This window comes from Astyanax mexicanus, chromosome 5 (genome assembly GCF_023375975.1).
Source record: "Astyanax mexicanus isolate ESR-SI-001 chromosome 5, AstMex3_surface, whole genome shotgun sequence".
NCBI lineage: Eukaryota > Metazoa > Chordata > Actinopteri > Characiformes > Acestrorhamphidae > Astyanax > Astyanax mexicanus.
Window position 1 is genome coordinate 38,531,295 of NC_064412.1, and position 21,416 is coordinate 38,552,710.

Consider the following 21,416-nt stretch of genomic DNA (forward strand, 5'->3'; position numbering starts at 1 on the left):
CAATAAGCACCATAACATGCTCTTACTTATGCAGTACTTTTAGTGCTCTTCCCCCTTCAATCTAAAGACACTCAAAACTAAACACTGCACCAAAACAAAATTAAGACAAAAAGAAGGAGTGACAGACAGGGCTCAATGTACGGCTCTTACCACCAGGTTCCCGATCACCATGACCAGCATGAAGACGATGAGGCACATGGTCTGTCCGGCCACCTCCATGCAGTCCCACATGGTCTCGATCCACTCTCCACACAGCACACGGAACACGATCAGGAAGGAGTGGAAGAAGTCCACCATGTGCCAGCGCGGCAGCTCACAGTCCTCTGCGATCTTACACACACACTCACGATAGCTCTTCCCAAACAACTGCATGCCCACCACTGCGAAGATGAAGACGATGATGGCCAGGACCAGGGTCAGGTTACCCAGGGCACCCACTGAGTTTCCGATGATCTTGATCAGCATGTTCAGAGTGGGCCACGACTTGGCCAGCTTAAACACTCTCAGCTACAGAACAGAGGAACGAGGTGAGAGGAAAGACATTAGCATTAGCCTTAGCATTAGAAATGAGCTAATTAGCCTAATTAGCTAATTATACCTTTCATATATAACAGGGTATCTGCAGGTATGGGGAGATTTGTCCTTTTTTAAACATTTTAATTAAAGACATTTCCATTAACCCTTGTAAATGCCTTGTCCTGTATAAGGGCTACAAGTGTAGATAATACAAAACCCCTTTTCTCTGCAGTAAATAATGTTATTCATATTCTGAAAACTTTGAGGGCTTTGAAGACTCCTACAGACACTTGAAGAAGCTGCTTGATTTCTACTCTACTACACTTAATAATTCCAGATCAGTAACAGGAATCAACCCAAATCCTGCAGGTTTAAAAATAGACATAAAAACTAGACAAAAATAATGAAACTAAAGGTTTGGAGGACATGAACTGTTAGATTTGTATTCAGGACAATACTGATTTTAAAATGAAGTGCCAATTTTATGATTATTATTCACGCTATTTTTAAAGTTGCAGATTTACTTACATTTTTTAATATAATTTCTATTACAATTACAATTAGGATTTGCATTAACATTTAACATCAAACTGAAACCTTTTTATGTAATGCTTGAACACAAATCTTCAAAATGTAGGTGTATAATATCAGGCAGAAAATTGACAAAAATGCTGCCCTGTTTAGGGGATTAATCTGATTTATCACAACATAATTCTGAGATAGTGTAGTGTTTTTTTTAAACTTTATACTTTATACCTTTTTACTTATAAAATTATTATTATAATATCTAGGGGTAGATTTAATGCTTTAGAAATTTTAATTTTGTAATGTGCTGAGTTAAAGCTTAACATAGAGCTTTAGCACCAAACACAAGGAAGTTTTAAAGCAGGAAATAATCACTAGTGTAGCTGCATGCAACCTTCAACAAGACGAAAAAAAAGTGGCAACAGTTTGTGTTCATATTTGTGGAACAGAGAGAAAAGAAAGAGAGATTTAATCCATATTTCAGCATAAATAAAAAGAAATATACTTGACAGTAGCAAGGCCATTATAACATCGCTGAATGAAACCGCTAATGCATCACCAGGCTCTGTAAAAATAGGCCAAACTTGCTAATGTGATTCATTTGCAAAAATTCAAAAAGATGCTTTAACGTTTTCAAATAAATCACATTTATTACTGTGTAAGGTTGACAGATGCAATACCTTTCAGAGACAAAATGAATAACACTTGGTTCACTTTGGTCTGTCGTTAAGTTAAGTTATTTAATTTGAATATTAAACTTGGAAACTGTGTAATGCCACAGACAATAAATGCAATTTAAGATATTTTAAGACTAATTCATATATTATTTAAGATGACCTGTATAAGCAGTACATGCAAATCATCACCAATTTCCTCACCAATCGGAAGGACCTGAGCACAGAGAGACCCTCCACATTGGCCAGGCCCAGCTCCATCAAGCTTAAGCTCACAATGATGCCATCAAAGATGTTCCAGCCCTCCTGAAAATAGTAGTATGGGTCCAGCGCAATGACTTTCAGGCACATCTCAGCTGTGAAGATCCCTGTGAACACCTACAGAGATAGATAGATAAACTCCACTCAGAACCAGGCAGACACTTCAGTAATTGTACCTAGTAGGGTACCTTAAGTAGGTCAGATTATTCCATAAATATATATTATTTTTAATATTTTATTTGTATATGTTTTCATCTCCACTCCATGTAGCTGTTCTTTAAAACATTCTGTCATCTTGTTGCTGCTCAGTGCTGCACTGCTTCCTAGTATTTTTGTGTGTACTGCACCCAAAAACACAAGCTGTGTTCATTTCTGAAGACGCCTACTTGAACACTTAGTTAACACCAAGTATACCTATATTTTAAGAAGCTTAAACCTCTGCCTGGAAAAGAAATCTTCCAAAAGCTGTGACACTTTAGTTAAGAAGTTAAGTAGGTGTTATTCCCTTATTCCCTCCTCAGTTCCACCTTTCTGAGGTAAGAACATGGATTAATGGAAGTAGCACTGCAAGATATTGGAAAAAAACTGACAAATTGTAATAGAAATCTCTTATCCAACATACACAGCTCCTGAAAAAAATTAAGAGACTACAGTTTCTGAATCAGTTTCTCTGATTTTGCTATTTATAGGTTTGTGTTTGAGTAACATGAACATTGTTGTTTTATTCTATAAACCACAGACAACATTTCTCCCAAATTCCACATAAAAATAGTGTCATTTGGAGCATTTATTTGCAGAAAATGAGAAATGGCTGAAATAACAAAAAAGATGCAGAGCTTTCAGACCTCAAATAATGCAAAGAAAACACGTTCATATTCATAACGTTTTAAGAGTTCAGAAATCAATATTTGGTGGAATAACCCTGGTTTTTAATCACAGTTTTTATGCATCTTGGCATGTTCTCCTCCACCAGTCTTACACACTGCTTTTGGATACCTTTATGCCACTTCTGGTGCAGAAAACTAAGCTTGACTTGATGGCTTGTGATCATCCATCTTTCTCTTGATTATATTCCAGAGATTTTCAATTTGGTAAAATCAAAGAAACTTATTTTTGTTTTAAGTGGTCTCTTATTTTTTTCCAGAGCTGTATAGAGGCTTGTTAGTGCTAGTATACGTGTATCAGACACAGCGGTGCTGCTTAAGTTTTTAAACACCTCAGTGTCACTGCTGGACTAAGAATAATCCAACAACAGCATCCAGTGGGAGGCGCTCTGTGGGCAGCATCCTGTGACCCTTGATAAAAGACTAGAGGTTGACCGACATGAACTGTGCAGCAACAGATGAGCTTCTGTCTCTTCCAGCGAGGTAGAAGTGTCTGACAGAGTGGGGTTTAAAAACTCCACAAGCAATGATGTCTAAGCTCTCATGAACAAGGTGAAAGGAGGATAATAAAGTATGCAGTGGAAAGTAGTGGAACAGATACAGGACTACAGTCTGTAATTATAGAACTACGAAGTGTCATATATGGTGAGTGAAACTGAAACAATGAGGAGGTAATAATGTTATGTCGATTTGTGCATACTATGTTAATAAATACTAGATTAACCAAAATTTATCAATCAAACATATCATGTTATTAATAATGCATTCAGTGTACATAAAAAAAATATATATATATATATAAAGATATTTTGTTTTTGGAATATATGTAATAGAACATAAAAACTGTGCGAATTATCCTTTAGCATTATGTCACATAATATATGTTATTTATCTTATATGAAATTGTGCACATGCATGGTATAGATGCTAAAACTATATATTTTAAGCCCTTAATTGAAAGTGTGTAGCATCGGTTGGGCTCTCACCAGGTTTCCAACAGAGAGCACGTCGTTGAACTCTTTGGTCATGGGGTAGTGCTCCATGGCCATGAAGAGCGTGTTGAGGACGATGCAGATGGTGATGGCCAGGTCTACAAACGGGTCCATCACAATCATTTTCACAATGGTCTTCACCTTCAGCCACATCGGACAGCAGTTCCAGATTAGGAAGCTATTTGCGAATTTGTACCAGCAGGGTGGACACTTCTGTCTGGACTCCTCTAGCTCTGTATGGAGGTCAGAAACAGATACAGGACAGTCAGGATTCATTATAACGCAACACAGCCATCAGAACAGACAGCAAAACTCAGATATGAATATCTGTAACAGGAAAAGTGCACATGAGGAAAGTGTGTGAAGGTAAGTGTGAGAGATGTGCGACAGACAGTGTTTAAAGGTCATTGAGAGTCTTAGAATGGTATGAGTCAGCGGCTGTGGCGTGTGAATGTCCTTAGCTTGTGAGCCTGTCTGTGTATGTGTGTGTACGTGTGTGTGAGTGTGTGTCCTACCCTCCATGGTGTTTGTGAGAATACTGGCCACACTCATAGCTCTCTTTCTTGCCACTGTTTCATCCAAGTAGTCTGAGGTCTGATGTGACCCTGACCGCTTCTTCCGAGCTTCAGACTCTGTAGTTGTGCCCTTGAGACAACAGAAAACTCTTAATAATAATAATGATAAAACTGTAAATAATAAAATAAATTAATAAGATGTATTAATATAGCACCTCTAATACATTCAAAATGTAGCGCAAAATGCTGTAGATACAGGTGTAAACAGGTGAGCATAACACAACATTACAAAGAGGTTGAGGGGGGAGGGATTTTTGATTCTTGGATGTATCTCGATTCGGACATGAACGATTCTGAATCGATTCTCAAATGACGTTAAATATATCTAAGATGATGACGGGACACAAAAGATGACACTCAGAAGTGCAGAAGTGTAGCACCCTGGAACAACCCTGTTTGCTTTCAGCAGCTAAAGTACTTTATTTTATATATTAACCACTTTTAATATCACTATATTAGCTGCTGTTACACTTTTTTCTTCATTGTGAATTAAATGCTAAATGTTGTTTTTATACATTTCAAACAAATAATGCAAATTATTGTCATCCTTGTGATATTATTAACATTATTTTAAGGGAAATTGTTCAAATTTACTTGAACGTAAAGATCAGGTAAGCCACACTGGGAGCCCATTCCTGTTAGCATATAAAGTATTACAAAGCCTATTAAAACTGTAACTTTCTATTATATACTTTGCATTGTACATTATTCAATTGCTTATCAAACACAGATCAGCCACAACATTAAAACCAGCTCTGTATATACATTACACTGGTCAGCTACAACATTATAATCAAATTATAATCTTCTTTCTACTTTTCTTGTAGCTGGTTTTAATATTACCCTAAAACATTAATCCTAGATGTCTGTATTAATCATTTGATTAATTAAAATAACTATGCTTTTTTTTTTTCAAATAAATAGAAATAGTGTCCAAAAAGCATGTTAAATAGCAGAATTCATTATGGATCATTACAGATACTTTACTTTACAAGTACCAAGAAGTAATGTAATAAGGAAAATTAAGATGCATCAACAATCATTTTATAGTTACATCGCAGACCTCTGAATCATAATGGAATCATAAGGTGCCTAGAGATTCCCATCCCTAACATTAAATTGAAAAGAAACAAGACAATTAAGTAAATTAACAGGAGATTAGCATAATTAATAAGGTACATATTAAAAACATAAAAACAAGTAGTACAACCCAATAACATCAAGATTAACCAAAACAACAATAAACTAACAGAAAAAGCAGACTTTAATGGGGAATGCAGAATTAAATGGGGATAATTTAATGCTAAATTTCATAGCGCAAATGTAAGTTAATAAAAAGTAAATTAATAAAATACAGATTACCATATTTTTCGCACTATAAGGCGCGCTTAAATTTTTTTCATTTTCCCAAGAATCCTTAGGACTGAAAAAACCTTATGTATGAATTTTACCAGTCAGGATGTAAGGATCAGCTTTATACAGGCGTTTCAGTGAAGTTTCTTCAGCACCAAAGCTGTAGCAGTATTAGCATTAGCTGCTAACCGCAGTACTAGCTTTTTCGCCATTTAGAGGTGAGTATATCGGACTGTGGCCTGCATTTTTGCAGTTTTTAAACAAGATACATGGAACGAACTGCTAGCTGATAGCACCCTGGCTTACCGTGACACTTAGGGTTCCTGAGTGTAGCGCTGCCAGGTGGCATTTACTAGCGTTGTTGAAAATATTGGAAATCTCAGCTTACTGGAAGTAAACGGAAGCACTTTACTCACTGTTTTCTGTGTAGATTAACATCCATTGCTCTTTTGACTTTGAAAGAAAATGTTTTTTTTTTAAGAATTACAAAAAGTTTTGTTTACTTAGGCACTTCCCCCGGCTTCCTTATTAGAAGTAAAACATGGTGACAACCCTGTTCCTTACTATTGCTGTTACTTAAACTGTGTCTTATAATCCGGTGCGCTTTATTTATTAAAACAGACCAGAAAACAAACGTTCATTGATAGTGCGTCTTATTATATGTTGCGCCTTATAGTCTGTAAAATACAGTAATACAAATAAAAGAGATGATCAAGAAAGGCTGCTGATTAAAGGTGATAAATATATTAGCCCCAAAATAAACGTTGTAATTGTATTTAAGACAGTAACAAGGAGGACTGATAAATTTCTGTTTGTATTGCGTTCCAAATCTTTGGCATATAAAAACAGAAAGCTATTCTCCACTCTTTTTAAATGGTTCTCGTGGAGGATATCAGTCAGTAATCCAGAAATGTATAAAGGTATGTGACTAAATAATTCATTTCACTCAATTTATGTTGAAGAAAGACAGTAATATCAACATTTTAAACAATTCAGTGACCTCTGCATCAGATGTGTGAGACTCACTAATGTGAGTTGTACCTCGGGAAGCAATCGGCCAATTGGTGATGTAGGCACAGAGGTCCCGCCCACCAACGAAACCACTCCATTGCAGTCCACTGTGCAGTGCATCTTCCCATTGGCTGGCAGCATGATTCTGGGGGCGGCAAGGCTGCACTGACTGACGGTCGAGTTCCTCCTTTCGATGCGTCGTGGCACGAAGAGCGACCCTCGCCGACTGTCACTGTCCTCAAACGTACTGTGCTCATCATCTGCGAAGTCGTTTTCAGAGCCGAAGTCTCGCGCTCTACCGCGAAAGCTGAACAAACTCGCGCGACTGTTCCTCCTCGGAGAAAACAGAGAGCCCCGGATACTGAGAAGAGACTGAGAAAAGAGCGAGATAGAGACATTAACATTCAAAAATTATACAAACCCCACCTCCTCATTAATCAGCGCTAGCCCTATTACCCAACTTTCATCTCTTCAGCATCCTATAACTCCACTCCTAAATGCACCATTACAACAACCCATCACCTCACCGTCCACCCCATCTCCTCAACTCCCTATTAATCCACCTTCATCTTTTCAACATCCCATGAATCCACCCCATCTCCTATATGTACCATTACCCCACCTTATCACTGCAACATCCTATAACTCCACAACATCTCCTAAATGCACCATTGCTCCACCTCTATCTTCTCAAAACTCCATTACTGCACACCATTACCTCAAGGTCCTATAACTCCACTCCATCTCCTTAACACCCCAATACTCCACCTTCATCTCTTCAACATCCCATGACTCTACCCTATTTCCTAAATGCACCAGTACTCCACCCCATCACCTCAACATCCTATATCTTCACATCATCTCCTCAACACCCCAACACTCCACCCTAATCTCTACAACATCTGATGACTCTACCCATTTCCAAAACTCACCATTACTCTACCCCATTACCTTAGGATCACATAACTTCACCACATCTCCTCAACACCCCAATACTCCACCTTCACCTCTTTAACATCCTGTGACTGCACCTCTTCTCCTTACTGCACCATTACTCCACCCCATCAGCTTAAGGTCTTGTAACTCCACCTTATCTCCTCAACCCCCTAATACTGCACCTTCATCTCATCAACATTACATGAATCCACCCCATCTCCTAAATGCCCCTCTACTCTACCCCACCACTTCAAGGTCCTATAATTCCAACCCATCTCCTCAACACCCCATCACTCTACCTCTGTCTTTACAAAACCCAATTACTGCACCTCATTACCTACGCACCCCATTACTCCACCTTCATCTCATCAACATCCCATGAATCCACCTCATCTCCTCAACATCCCATGAATCCACCTCATCTTCTCAACACCCTATTACCCCACCTCTTTTCAAAACCCCATTACTACACCTAAGCACCCTATTACTCCACCCTCATCTCATCAATATCCCATGACTCTATTAATACTAAAGTAAATAAATATAGATAGTTTTATATTTTGATGATGACCTGAATTTCCTGCACACTATTGTCAGTGTAGAAAATCTAAAATCTCTCTCTTAAGTCTCTGACTAAACAAAAGAGACCTCTGATTATTATGTAATATTATGTAATTTTTCAGATGGATGATTATGAACAGTGCCCACCACCATCTGACATTCACAGTTCTAACTACGTTACCCATAATGCTACGGCAGCATGTTCCAAAAGTCACCTGATTTGGGGTGGAACACTTCTTCTCATAGGACAGCCTGTTGGCGTCGATGGAGAAACGGAACCCGGTCCGGCGGATGCTGTCCTCCGACTCTGACTTGTGGAACTTTTCCTGGTCGGCCTTCTCTTCTTCCTCCTCCTCCTCCCTCTGTTTTCTTTTCTTCCGCCTATTCCGCCGCTCCTTGGCACTCTTGGAGCTGAGTCTGGACCCCCCTGAGGAACTCTCCTCCGACAGCCCACCCCTCCCGCTGTACTCGCCGCTCTCTGTCGCCGCTGCCGCAGCAACCTGCCAGCCAACCACAGCACAGGCACCGTTGTCAGGGGCAACAAGGGCTAGACTTAGTTCAAGCTTGCATACCAGGAGCAGAAACAGGCAGACAGACAGACAGACAGACGGACACAAATATCGGCTTTAGGAGACACAGTGTGAGGAGAGCAAACAGAAAGAACGAATGCATGAATTCAGTGTGAATGCGTTCTCCTTTCCTCCCTCCATTAATGTTTTAACATCGTGTTCTCTCCTCTCTGACTCATGAGTCATGGTTTGGACTCTTTAGTGACATCATCGCTCCCTCGATAGACTGCAAGTGCCTCTCGGTGCCTCTGATGACCTTATTGTGAATACCCAATTTGACCTTTCTAAAAGAGGGCGGGACCGAGGAGAGAGGACGAGGTAAAGGGAAGAGGGAGAAGGGGGGATGGAGAAGAAGATGGACCAATGGTTACAGAAAAAAGTGAGAGTGAGGGTGAGGCTAATTAGGCTGAAGACTCTAGACAAAGCTTTGACATCTACTAATGTACTAATCTATACATCTGGTATGAATAACCTTAAGAACCTCAGAATTTGGACACACCTCTTCTCATTTAATTTGGATTTCTTTCTTTTTATGATTTTTACATTGTACATTCTCATATATTACACATTAAAACAAAGAAAGTGTTAAACAACCCATACAATGTTTCATACTTTATTTTCTTCTAAGAAGCAACATTTAGGTTTAATGACAGATTTGCACATTCTTGGTATTTTCTGAGTGGCTTCATGAAACGTTTTTCTCAGTGTCAGGAACTTCGCTTAAGCTCATCCCAAATCAACCATCTCAGTTGAGTTTAGGTCAGGGGATTTTGTTTACTATGTAATTCCATACGTGTCCCTTAATTTTAATTTTTTGACGTCTAATATTAATCTACAATGTAGAAAATAAATTGAATAAAGAAATAAAGATAAACAATGAACAATAAAGTGTGTCCAAACCTTTGACTGAAACTCAATATATACAGCTCTGGAAAAATATAAGAGACCACTTAAAATGATGAGTTTCTTTGATTTTACTAAATTGAAAATCTCTGGAATTTAATCAAGAGTAAGATGGATGATCACAAGCCATCAAACCAAACTGAACTGCTTGAATTTTTGCACCAGGAGTAAAGGCATAAAGTTATCCAAAAGCAGTGTGTAACACTGGTGGAGGAGAACATGCCAAGATGAATGAAAACTGTGATTAAAAACCAGGGTTATTCCACCAAATATTGATTTCTGAACTCTTTGCATTATTTGAGGTCTGAAAGCTCTGTATCTTTTTTGTTATTTTAGCCATTTCTCATTTTCTGCAAAAAATGAGACAATACATATGACAATATATTTGGAATTTGGGAGAAATGTTATCTGTAGTTTATGTAATAAAACAAGAAACTAAAGAGATCTCTCAATTCTCTTCACACACATACATCAGAGAAATCACTTGAAAGGAAGATATATGTTACCAGGAACAATTAACGATTATTGTAAGTGTGTAATTCTTGAGTAAAGCAACATGCTAGAGGTAAGTAGTGGTGTCCTGCGATAACGTAAAAAAAAAACTGCGAAATCAAGAATATTTGAGCTGCAAGGGATTAGGATAACACCATTAGGAACCTCTACAACTCCATGCTAAGACACACCAAATAAATATTTCCCATATCAGTCCATATTTTTTATAATTTATTGTTCCTTTTAACCTTTTTTTATCTTTATTACGAATAGCACTGCAAAGCCACACTTTCTACTAGGTAAATATATATTTATATATGCATATTAAAAACCACCATCTGACGTATTTAGCATTTCTGCCTCTTTCGCTGTGTTTACTCTTTGGAAGGAGACTCTCTCGCTCTTTTCTTTTTCGTTGTTATCTGCTTAGGTTTCCATGGTAACAGAGAGGAACGTTAGCCACACCAGTGAACAGAGCAACTCCAGAGAGGAAGGGCAGAAACAGGAAGATAAAAGAACAAGAAGAAAAGACAAACTAATGAACACAGATGATGTGTGGAAAACCGTGGCTGGGGTCATGAGCACGGGCACGTATGTGTAAATGTGAGTCAGTGGTGCATTCTGTCTATTATAAGCTTCATTTTAAGATAAGAATGCTTTAAAAATAATGTTTCCATCAAACTGACAATCAGTTCGCTTTCAACACTATCTTGTTTGGTCTGGACCTTCAGACTTTTCAATTTGGTCTGAACCAAAATAGCAGGTGGGAAAGACATGGTTTGGTTCGTTTGCAGTGTGAGAACACATATATGATTCAAAATTTAAGATCAGTTACAATATACAATATACAGTTACAATATACAATATATTCTGAATACCAGAAAATACAGCTACAAATGTTTTGGAGACCCTTTTGTCTAGCCATAACAATTTTAACCTTTTCTATATTGCTCTGCCTTTTATTCATACTATTTGTCTGGCTTTGTATATATTGAACACATCCTTTTGCTATATATGTGATCACAACTTTCACTCAGCCCCCACATTGTCCAAATTTGCTTAACATTTTAATTTTGGGTTAATGCAGCTAGCTAAATGGTCCTAATATGTGCAAGTTATAGTCTAACATCTGTGTCTGTACATGAATTTTAACCTGTGCCTCCTCCTGCTGCCGTTTGAGCTGCTCCAGCATGGCCTGGAACTCCTCCTCTTTCTGTTGCGCCTCCTCAATGGTAGCTTGGTTCTGCTCATCGTAAGCCATGGCCACCACAGCCAGAATCAGATTCACAAGGTAGAAAGAGCCTAGGAAAATCACCAGCACGAAGAACACCATGTAGGGCTTCCCAGCAGCTCGCAGGGTCTGAAACAGAGTACATTCAGAGTGTTCAAATACGCTCAGTTACATTATGCTTCAAGTCAAAAACTAAAACAGAGGATAAATAAGAGCTTTTATAAAGACAAACTGAACAAAAATAGAACTTACTGGTCAGGTTTTGACATAGCTCCTACTACTGCCTGTAGCTATGTGTTGCAGTTGCACAAGACTGATATACAACTGTACAAATCTAAGGTCTGGTAAAATTATCTTGTTAAACTAGAGATGAACATTTGACTCGTTTTGCTATATGATTAAAGCATGCAGAATAATATAACAACATGCTGAACGTGTTTCATTATTTAAAAATCAGAGTAGGTTGAATAGGTTGTTTTATTTGCTAAAAAATATAATTAGATAAGCACATAAATCATCTGATGGGCTGGTAAAAACATCAGTGTTAGCAGAGCCAGATCCAGTTTTGCAGAAAAACTACAGTTCTTACATCACTTCCTTCGTGCTGCATTTTAACTGCTCCCAAAAACATTATTTACTAAAATTAGTTTATGTAATTATTTACATAAAATACTTTCAGGAAACGCTGGACTTCCTTTTAAACACAAAAAATGTGTGTTTTTTTGGTATTTTCACATGTTTTCATTTTATGTCTTCTAAAAACAAAAAAATACCAGAAGGTTCATTGGAAATGTATACATAGGGTCTACGTAACCCCTTTAAAACAGATCACTTGCAGTTTATGACCTCTCCCTTATATATGTCTCCCTTATAAGAATTGGGGACTTGTGTGCATTATTTCTGGTTCTGTCCAACACTCTCAATTTACTGGAGGCAATTTACTTCTCATACACCAATACTGATAAAGAAAAGGCTACCCCTAATTTCAGATATTTTTATTTTACCATTTTCTTTTTTTTATTATTTCAAGCTCTCAAGCTATCATCATGGCAGAGCTGCAAATTTTTTACTGGGAAACCCACATGTACAAGTAATTGGACCCTAAATCTGAGTTAAACATTATTAAACATTACTACATTTAATAAGTCATTAAGGCACTTTGGCTAGCGGCTAATGCTAATACTGCTCCAGCCTCGGTGTTGGAAACTGAAACTCCTTTATAATGCTGTACTTCAGCAGAGTGACTTTAAAACCTGACTGGTAAAATTCATGCATAAAGTACACTGGATTATAGGACGCACTGACGATTTTGGGAAAATTCAAGGATTTTAGGTGCACCTTATAGTGAGAAAAATACGGTACTTCTCAAGGTCAATGTTGATATTTGACACTGATTTGATCGTTCTCTTTATGTCACTGGATTGAACAAAAATAAATAAAGAAAAAACTGCTAAAATATTTTAACTGTGGATAGACTACGCACCTGCTGGTAGAGATTCTCCCAGAAGTCCTGCGTCATGAGGCGGAAGAGGGAGAGGAAGGCCCAGCTGAAGGTGTCAAAGCTTGTGTAGCCGTAGTCAGGGTTCCGTCCGGCCTTTATGCACGTATAGCCTTCGGGACACTGCCTGCAGAGTCCAGGCAAGTGAGGAGACACTCTCAGCATGTAGTTCACAGCAGCACACAGATCACACAGAACTGCTACGTAATCAGTACGTGGGAAAATGACAGTCTGTTCCAGTTATCAAAGAGCACATTACAGCTAGTGGCTAAATGATGCGTGCGTTTATAGAGCTGGCATTCCTACCCTGCATCACTGGCGTTCCCACACAGCAAAGCATCCCTGCGGTTGGGGAGGTAATAATAATTACCTGTGGAGAGAACAAACAACAGAAGATAAAATAACAGAGCAAAGAACAGGGATGACGCCATGTTTGACACAGTCAGGGAATTTGTTCTTGGACTGAACGCTGTAGCTGACAGGGAGTGTATCTCTGTCCAAACTGAGTCTGGTCTTTGAACTACACTGACTATGAGCTGGCTCCCTGAAGCATAGAGACTACACACACACATCCTCTAAGCACACAGTGACTCATTTGACTTAGATCAGTGGTACACTCCACATGCCCCCGAGACCCTTCTCGTGTCACCACACATTAGAGTGTGACATATGTACACTAACTAACTCACTCACAAATAGGCACTCATTGCTGTGCAATAAAACATGTATCTCCAAAAACAGTAACTTTACATAGAAAGGGAAAAAAATATATAATTGAATACAATTCAATGTTAAAAGATTGCATTTAATGTTGCATTTCTATTAGTCTATTGATCGTGAAATGAACACACTTTGAAGGACTGTTGCTGTGTTCAAATGATTTAGTAACCTAGAAATCAACAAAAATGGAGATACATGTTTTTTCTAAACAGTGACAGGCACACAAAAATGTATATCACAGTAATTTTCAAGATTCTAATATATCTGTTTTACGGTATATCACTATATTTTTATTATTTTAATTTATTTATATATTTTTTTGCAATGACTGGGCTTTAATATATGTTTGAGACTTTGTGACTGTACTGTTAGAAATTCATATAATATAAAACACTAAGGTTTTAAATGAAGGCTTTGATTACTATTAGGTTACTTCGTCCCTCAAAATTACACAATATATGAAGAAATCAGACTTCATTAGAAGAAAGAACAGCTAAAGAATGCAAACAACAGACCTTAAAAAGAGATACTTTTTAAATAGTTCCAGAAATGCTTAATGTTTAAGTATTCAAAACAGATATTTCTCAAATGCTCTATTGCAGTTTGATTTAGTGTGCATTCAAATTATTCGTTACGCTACAGTATCAATATTTTTAAATGGGGTTATAGTTACTGCTGTTGAAGCTTTTTTGCACATCATATCCAGTGTTTTAGGTAGTTTTATCTCTTGTGCTTACGGTAATAAATGATTCTGCACCCAGGTGCAATTCTGGGCTCATCTGGGGGACAAGAGGAATGTTTTCATAGCTGTGGATTGATTGGATTGATTGATTGAAAGAATAATTGCTGTTTGCTGTTGTTTTTCTATTTTACTCTGATAAAAAAACACTCATAGCGTGAGGAACATCAGCAGGAGCTTCTCAGATAAAGTGCTGTTCTCATTTCTCTCCAGACGGGACAGAGCAAGACCAGAGTTTGACTCCACAGAGCTGAGCTTCGTTACTCTAGTGTGTTAGCTTGTTATGCTAACTGGCTAGCGTTAGTTAGCAAGTTGTACCAATATGCTTCTTTGGTGCTCCGGAGTGCCTCTAGTGGTATGGTGGTATGTAAAAAATGCATATCAGTTTTAATTTCTCTTTCAGTACACCGGATGAGCTGGTATGCTCTGAACTGTCCAGCACCAACACACAGGCATATGTAGATACTGTAAAGGTCCATAAATATTTGGACAGTGACACAATCTTCATAATTTTGGGCTCTGTATGCCACCACACTGGATTTGAAATGAATTAAGTGAAATATCCTATGAAGAATTCAGCAAGCATTTTTCTACAAAGCCTCCTTAATTCAAGGGCTCAAAAGTAATTGAACAAATGATCTCAAAAGCTATTTTATGGGCTCCATGGGCTATTCCCTTATTAATTAATTATCAGTTAAGCAGGTAAAATGTCTGGAGGTGATTTCAGGTATGGCATTAGCATTTGAATGCTGTTGCTGTGATCCACAACATGCAATTAACTTAACGCAGAAAGACTCACAAACCAGCAACAACTGTCTGGTACAGCATCATAAAAGAGAAAACCCAGTGTTTAATGATATCCATGGGTTACAGACTTCAGGCAGTCATGGCATGCAAAGAACAACAAATTGGTAGAAATTAACATTTTATTTATTGTAAAGTTCATTTGTCCAATTGTTTTTGAGCCCCTAAATTGATGAGGCTTTGTAGAAAAATGGTTGCCATTTCTAAACGCTATAGAATATTTTTGCTCAACTTTTGTTTCCAGCTTACTTTTAAAGTAATGCTTAATACAGATTCTTCCATTTGTTTTACTACATACCCTACTTAACTCCTTTCATATGTTCTTTAACTTGTGTACACCAAAAAAAATACAGTAAAACAACTGAATACCCATGTTTATTCTGAACAAACTGGTTTAGAGGTCTGGTACCAAACACAACCCTTATATAAAATCAGACTATTTCAGACTGGTCTCTCATGCTTGGAGTTCTGAGTTTAATTAAAATTTGGAGGCTTTCAAAATCAACTTAAAATAAATAATCACAAAGTGTTTTTTGAATGAATTTACCTTACCCAAGTTCTCATAACTGATTTTGTACAGCATAGACAGATGCACACATCTACTAATTTCAGAAAAGAGGCAGATGGTGGGCACACAAATGTACCAGCTAAGCATGAGACACGTTTCTCAAATGCACTATATTACCAAAAGGATATTAACAAAAAAGAACAAAGAAAAAAAAAGTTTTGAGATGTTTGAGTTGTGTGCTTAAACAATGCGAAGCCTGAACATTCCCAATAAAACCTTTGCAGGTAATTTTGTCGATATGTTTTTCAAAGCTTGGGATCCCCAAAACGATAGGTGAAGACACACATCCCTAGAGTAGTGATAAAGAAAGGGTCACAGGAAGTGATGTCACGGGCACTTACGGTCATCGAGGATGTACTCGGTCCAGTTAAAGGTACTATTATACAGATTCAGCTCCATGCTGTAGTTCTGTGTACCATTGGACTGCGGCCACCTAACACACTTCTGCCGCAGGTTCCCCATAAACAGCTGCAGGCCAATTAGTGCAAACACACTGAGGCAGAAGACAGTCAGGATCATCACATCCGACAGCTTCTTCACCGACTGGATGAGAGCGCCCACAATCGTCTTCAGGCCTGCAGGGACACGCCAGACGTCATGCACGCACATACACACATACTTATGCACAACAAACTCTCACACACAGGGCTAGTTTAGAAACCTTACTTTGGCTTTAAGCAATGTTTCACAGCCACTGTGTTGAGATTTAAGTATTCTATCAGAATATAGTTTTTTTTCCTATAAGTTTAATATTAAGACAACACTTCATTTTAGGAAACAATAATCAGTGATGTATTAAGGGCTTGTTTTTGTTAAATTAATCCTGAATTAGTTGTTTATAAATGTCTTTTTCATTATGAATTACACTATAATAAAAGGAGGTATGATTAGTTGGTATTAATGCACAATAAGCAGTCTACTATTCTAGGCAACAACTAGGCACAAATTATTAACTGCATTGTGATGCTTTGTTTGAAAGGTAGAAGCTACATGTTTATAATATGTACAGGTGCATCTCAATATACAATATGAAAATGTACAATATATGTTCTTAATTCTTGGTCGAGGATCCTTTTGCATGAATTATTGCAAAGATACGCCATGGCATGGAGCCGTTTAGTTTGTGGCATGGCTGAGGTGTTTTGGAAGCCCAGGTTGCATTGATAGTGGCATTCTTCTCATCTGCGATTTCGGGTCTGGTGTCTCTCATCTTCCTCTTGACAATACCACACAGCTTCTTTATGGAGTTTAGGTCAAGTGAGTTCACTGGCCAATCAAGCACAGTGATATCGTGGTTATTAAACCAGGTACTGGTATTTTTGGAAGTTGCTGATGTAGTTTCTGGGTTGTGAGCGGCTTGACACAAGAAAAGTGACAGTTGTAGCCCATGTCCTGGATATCGCTGTGTGTGGTGGCTCTTGAAGCAGCAGTTCACTTCTTTTGATTTCTGAGATACTTTTGGGTTTTCATTAACTGTTAGCCATAATCATCAAAATCAAAAGAAATAAACATTGAAATAGATCACTCTGTGTTTAATGAATATACATAATATGAGATTAACGTGACTGAATTATTGAAATAAATTTACTTTTTGATGATATTCCAATTTATTGAGATGCCTGTATATCAGTTATAGGCAATGTTACAAAATGACTTGCCTTAAGATGCAATAAGCTTTACAGGCTGTTAAAATAACTGACATAGTGCATCTAGATGAAACAAAAATCACTGAAAAACTGTGGTAGTTTTACCCTACTTTCTCATGGTTCAGAGAGGGCCGAAGAAACTCTGGCTTTCCTCCCAACATATAAGTTAGGAACAACTCAGTTTTGTGAGCCAGTTTTCATTTTAATAGCTTTTAATCCTTAAAAATATTTGATTTAGGCTTTATTAAACCAAGATAAACCAAGATTTTAACCATAAAATCACTGTTTAAAAAACACAGGATTGTTTTTATCACCCTGTAGTTGGCAGGGTTCTTGCACCATTTTAAAAGTCAAATGTAATGCTTTTTAAGACCTTTTTTTAGACTGCAATAACTATAATCTATTCATTTTCTTTGGTAGAAAATTATTTGTTGTATTGGAAATCAAAATTTAATGTATCTTACTCGCCGCTAACTTTACTTTGTTATCTTGCCGCTAATGTCAGCTAGCTTGCCGCGAATCTTAGTTCTCTTCACGGTAACATAGCTAACTCGTCGCTAATGTTATTATGTTAGCATGTTAGCTAGCTCAACGCTAACGTTACTACATTACATTACATTACATTTGGCAGACGCTTTTGTCCAAAGCGACAAAAGTTACTATACTATGTTAGCTAGCTCTTCTCTAACCTTAGTTCTCTCCCCAGTAATGTAGCTACATAACTCACTGCTAATGTTAGTATGTTAGCTTGCTCACTGCTAACGTTAGCTAGCTCTCCGCTAACCTTAGCTCTCTCCTCTGTAATGTAGCTACATAACTCACTGCTAATGTTACTATGTTAGCTAACTCACTGCTAACCTTAGCTCTGTCCTCAGTAATGTAGCTATATAACTTGCTGCTAATGTTACTATGTTAGCTAGCTCACTGCTAACGTTAGCTCTGTCCTCAGTAATGTAGCTATATAACTTGCTGCTAATGTTACTATGTTAGCTAGCTCACTGCTAACGTTAGCATGTGGCCTTTCCACAGGAATTAAACGCACAGTCTGAAAATGTAATATCCTACAGCTAATTTACAGTAAAATTAAAACAATTTAAGACCCTAAATACAAGGGTTTATTTTAAGACATTTTAAGACTTTTCAAGGACCAGCAGGAACCCTGGTAAGTGATGAGTAGAACCTCCCTTTACACAAACAACATTTCTTTAAGTATTAGTAAGTAATTATAGTTTTATCAACTTAAGAAACTCATAAAAATCAATCCTCATGAATCAAAAAAGCTATCATATATATATATATATATATATATATATATATATGATAGTCAGCTTTTTTGATTCATGAGGATTGATTTTTATATATTTTTATATATATTTAGATAATGTTTCTTAACAGGGTGGTAGCAAAGTGGTTATTGCGCATTATTACAACTTATAATGTAATTACGAGTGATTTTCACATAGCAGACCTCCTTAAACAAAGTGTTACATTTCATAATGAGTTAATTAATATATTTGTGTTCCTTAAAATAAAATGTTACCAATATAAAAAGTACTACACTTCAATATCTAACAGCAAATGTGTAAAAAAACATAAAACCTCAGGGGGCAATGTACCTAACAGGGATTAAGCTTAGTTTGGACTATGCAGCATTTTTCATTTAAAGAAAAATATTTTCAACTAGGCTTAATCCCTGTAGAGGAAACTGACCCCACATTTTTAAACTACATCAAATAAGCAAGTATCTGTTGAGTGGTACCGGAACATGATTCAATTTTGCATTTATGAAGCTGATGAATGTCATATGCGAGCATGCAGATTACTCAGTGTGGCTGTGTTATCCTGCTCTCCACTGCATGACTGGCACTGCGACACAGTCATGCAGTCATAGAATATGTTTAGTACATGAGCAGTTTAGTATCTGCTAGTGATGGTAATATGTGGCTGCAGTATTAGTGCATTAGACTGGCGAGTGCTTTGCGATGCTGCTGGTTAAAGACATTAAAGCATGCAGTGTTTGTGGCTGTGCATTCAATACAGCTGCATTTGTGTGCTTGTATGCGTCTGCAGGTACTGCATGGCTTGTGTGTGTGTGTGTGTGTGTGTGTATGAAGGGAGAAGCATAGTGTGTGGGCATGTGCAAATGTGCTGTGTGTGTGCTTCATGTGTGTGTGAGTGTGTGTGTCATGGCAAAGTCTTGCCATGCTTCACACTCACACAGCACCAAATAAAACAGACTGCCGACGGAGCGCATGCACACAGAACTCAAACAGCAGACAGACAAAAGAAGAGAAGAGAAGAGAAGAGAAGAGAAGAAAAGAGAAGATGTTAAAAGAAATGAAAGGAGAAGAAAAAATATGGGAAGAAAATAGAAGAGAAAAACATTAGAAGAGAGGAAATTAAAGAGAACAGAAGGGAAGAGAAGAGAAGAGAAAAAAGAAGAAATGAGAAGGGAAGGGAACAAGTAAAAGGAGTGGAGAGAAGAGAAAAAATGAGTAAAAAGAGGATAAATAAGAGAGAATAGAAGAGAATACAATGAAGAGAAGAAAACAAAAGAAACGAGAGGAAGAGGAGTAAAGAACAGTAAAAGACATAATACAGAAGAATGATTAAGTGAATCAAGTGAAAAGCACAAAACTGAAGGAAAAATAAATGAGTAAATATGAGAAAAATAATTTTAAGAAGTGTAAAGAACAGAAGTTAAAAGAAACGTGCAAAAAAGTAAAGTTAAAATATAAGAAGTGTAAAGAAAAAAAGCAAGAATTTTGAAAAAGAAAAATCAAAGTACAGTGTAAAAGATGTGTAAGATGTGAGTAGAGAAGTACAAAATCAGAAAAAGAGACAAGAACAGTAGAGGAGAAATGTAAAAGAAGAGAAAATATAAGTGAGAGTAGAAAAGAGAAACATAGAGAATAATATATTTTAGTGTTGTAGAGTAAAGAGGAGAAGAAATTAGTAGACAAGTGAAGAGAAGAAAAGATGAGAGTAGAGTAGTGTAGAATATAGAAATGTAAAGAAGAAAAGAGAATGGATAAAAGAAAAAAGGAAAGAGTGAAATAAAGTAAAGAACGGCAAAGTAACGCAGTGTAGAGTATAGTAATGTACAGTACAGTGTTGTAGACTAAAGCAGAATAGAGTATGTTAGAGTAATATTGAGTAAAAATAGAGAAAAGAATGGCAGAATAGAGAAGAGTAGTGTACAGTAGAGTATAGTAATTTATAGTATAGTAGAGTATAGTACAGTATTGTATAGTAGAGTAATGTAAAGTACAGTAATGTATAGTACAGTATTATAGAGTAGTGTATAGTACAGTAATTTATAGTACAGCATTGTCGAGTAGAGCTGAGTAAAGTAATATTGAGTGAAATAGAGTAAAGAATGGCAGAGTATTGTAGAATAGTGTACAGTACAGTAATTTATATTATAGTATTGCAGAGTAGAAAATAGTACAGTACTGTAGAGTAGTGTAGAGTATAGTAATGTACAGTACAGTACTGTAGAGAAGAGTAGTGTAAAGTAGAGAATAATATAGTAATGTATAGTATAATATTGCAGATTAGAGCAGAGCACAGCACAGTAGAGAAGAGTAAAGTAATGTTTAGTATAGACTGGTATAGGTTTGTAAAGTAGAGTAGTGTTTAGTAGGGAAGAATATAGTAATGTATAGTGTAATATTTTAAAGTATTGTAGAGCAGAGCAGTGTAAAGTAGTGAAGAGTCGTGTAGTGTATAGAAGAATGGAACAGAATAGATTGGAATGGAAAAGAGTAGAATGGAACAGAATAGAGTAGATTAGAGTAGAGTAGATTAGAGTAGAGTAGAGTAGAGTAGAGTAGAGTAGAGGGTAATAAAACTCCTCCAGGACATCACGCTGTAGCCTTTAGCAATGTCTCATGCAAAACAATAACACAAATCAAAACGGCCCGTCTATTCCCCAAGACAGGATCTGTGGGGAATA

The 21,416-nt window shown here is 37.1% G+C and overlaps 1 protein-coding gene across 5 annotated transcripts in view; it reads right to left on the reverse strand.

Moving 5' to 3' along the window:
* The window catches only part of scn1lab (sodium channel, voltage-gated, type I like, alpha b), an 85,424-nt gene that overhangs the window by 37,070 nt on the left and 26,938 nt on the right, over positions 1-21,416 (reverse strand). For 3 of the 5 annotated variants that reach the window (XM_049479142.1, XM_049479141.1, XM_049479143.1), the window contains exons 7-16: positions 16,154-16,387; positions 13,288-13,351; positions 12,967-13,108; positions 11,406-11,612; positions 8,504-8,788; positions 6,807-7,163; positions 4,368-4,497; positions 3,847-4,085; positions 1,920-2,093; positions 151-507 (exon numbers count right to left, since the gene is read on the reverse strand). In XM_049479142.1, the coding sequence (XP_049335099.1) occupies positions 151-507; positions 1,920-2,093; positions 3,847-4,085; positions 4,368-4,497; positions 6,807-7,163; positions 8,504-8,788; positions 11,406-11,612; positions 12,967-13,108; positions 13,288-13,351; positions 16,154-16,387 (2,189 nt within the window). The remainder of the gene's footprint in view (positions 1-150; positions 508-1,919; positions 2,094-3,846; positions 4,086-4,367; positions 4,498-6,806; positions 7,164-8,503; positions 8,789-11,405; positions 11,613-12,966; positions 13,109-13,287; positions 13,352-16,153; positions 16,388-21,416) is intronic. The other 2 variants (XM_049479144.1, XM_015605714.3) reach the window with 1 other exon arrangement.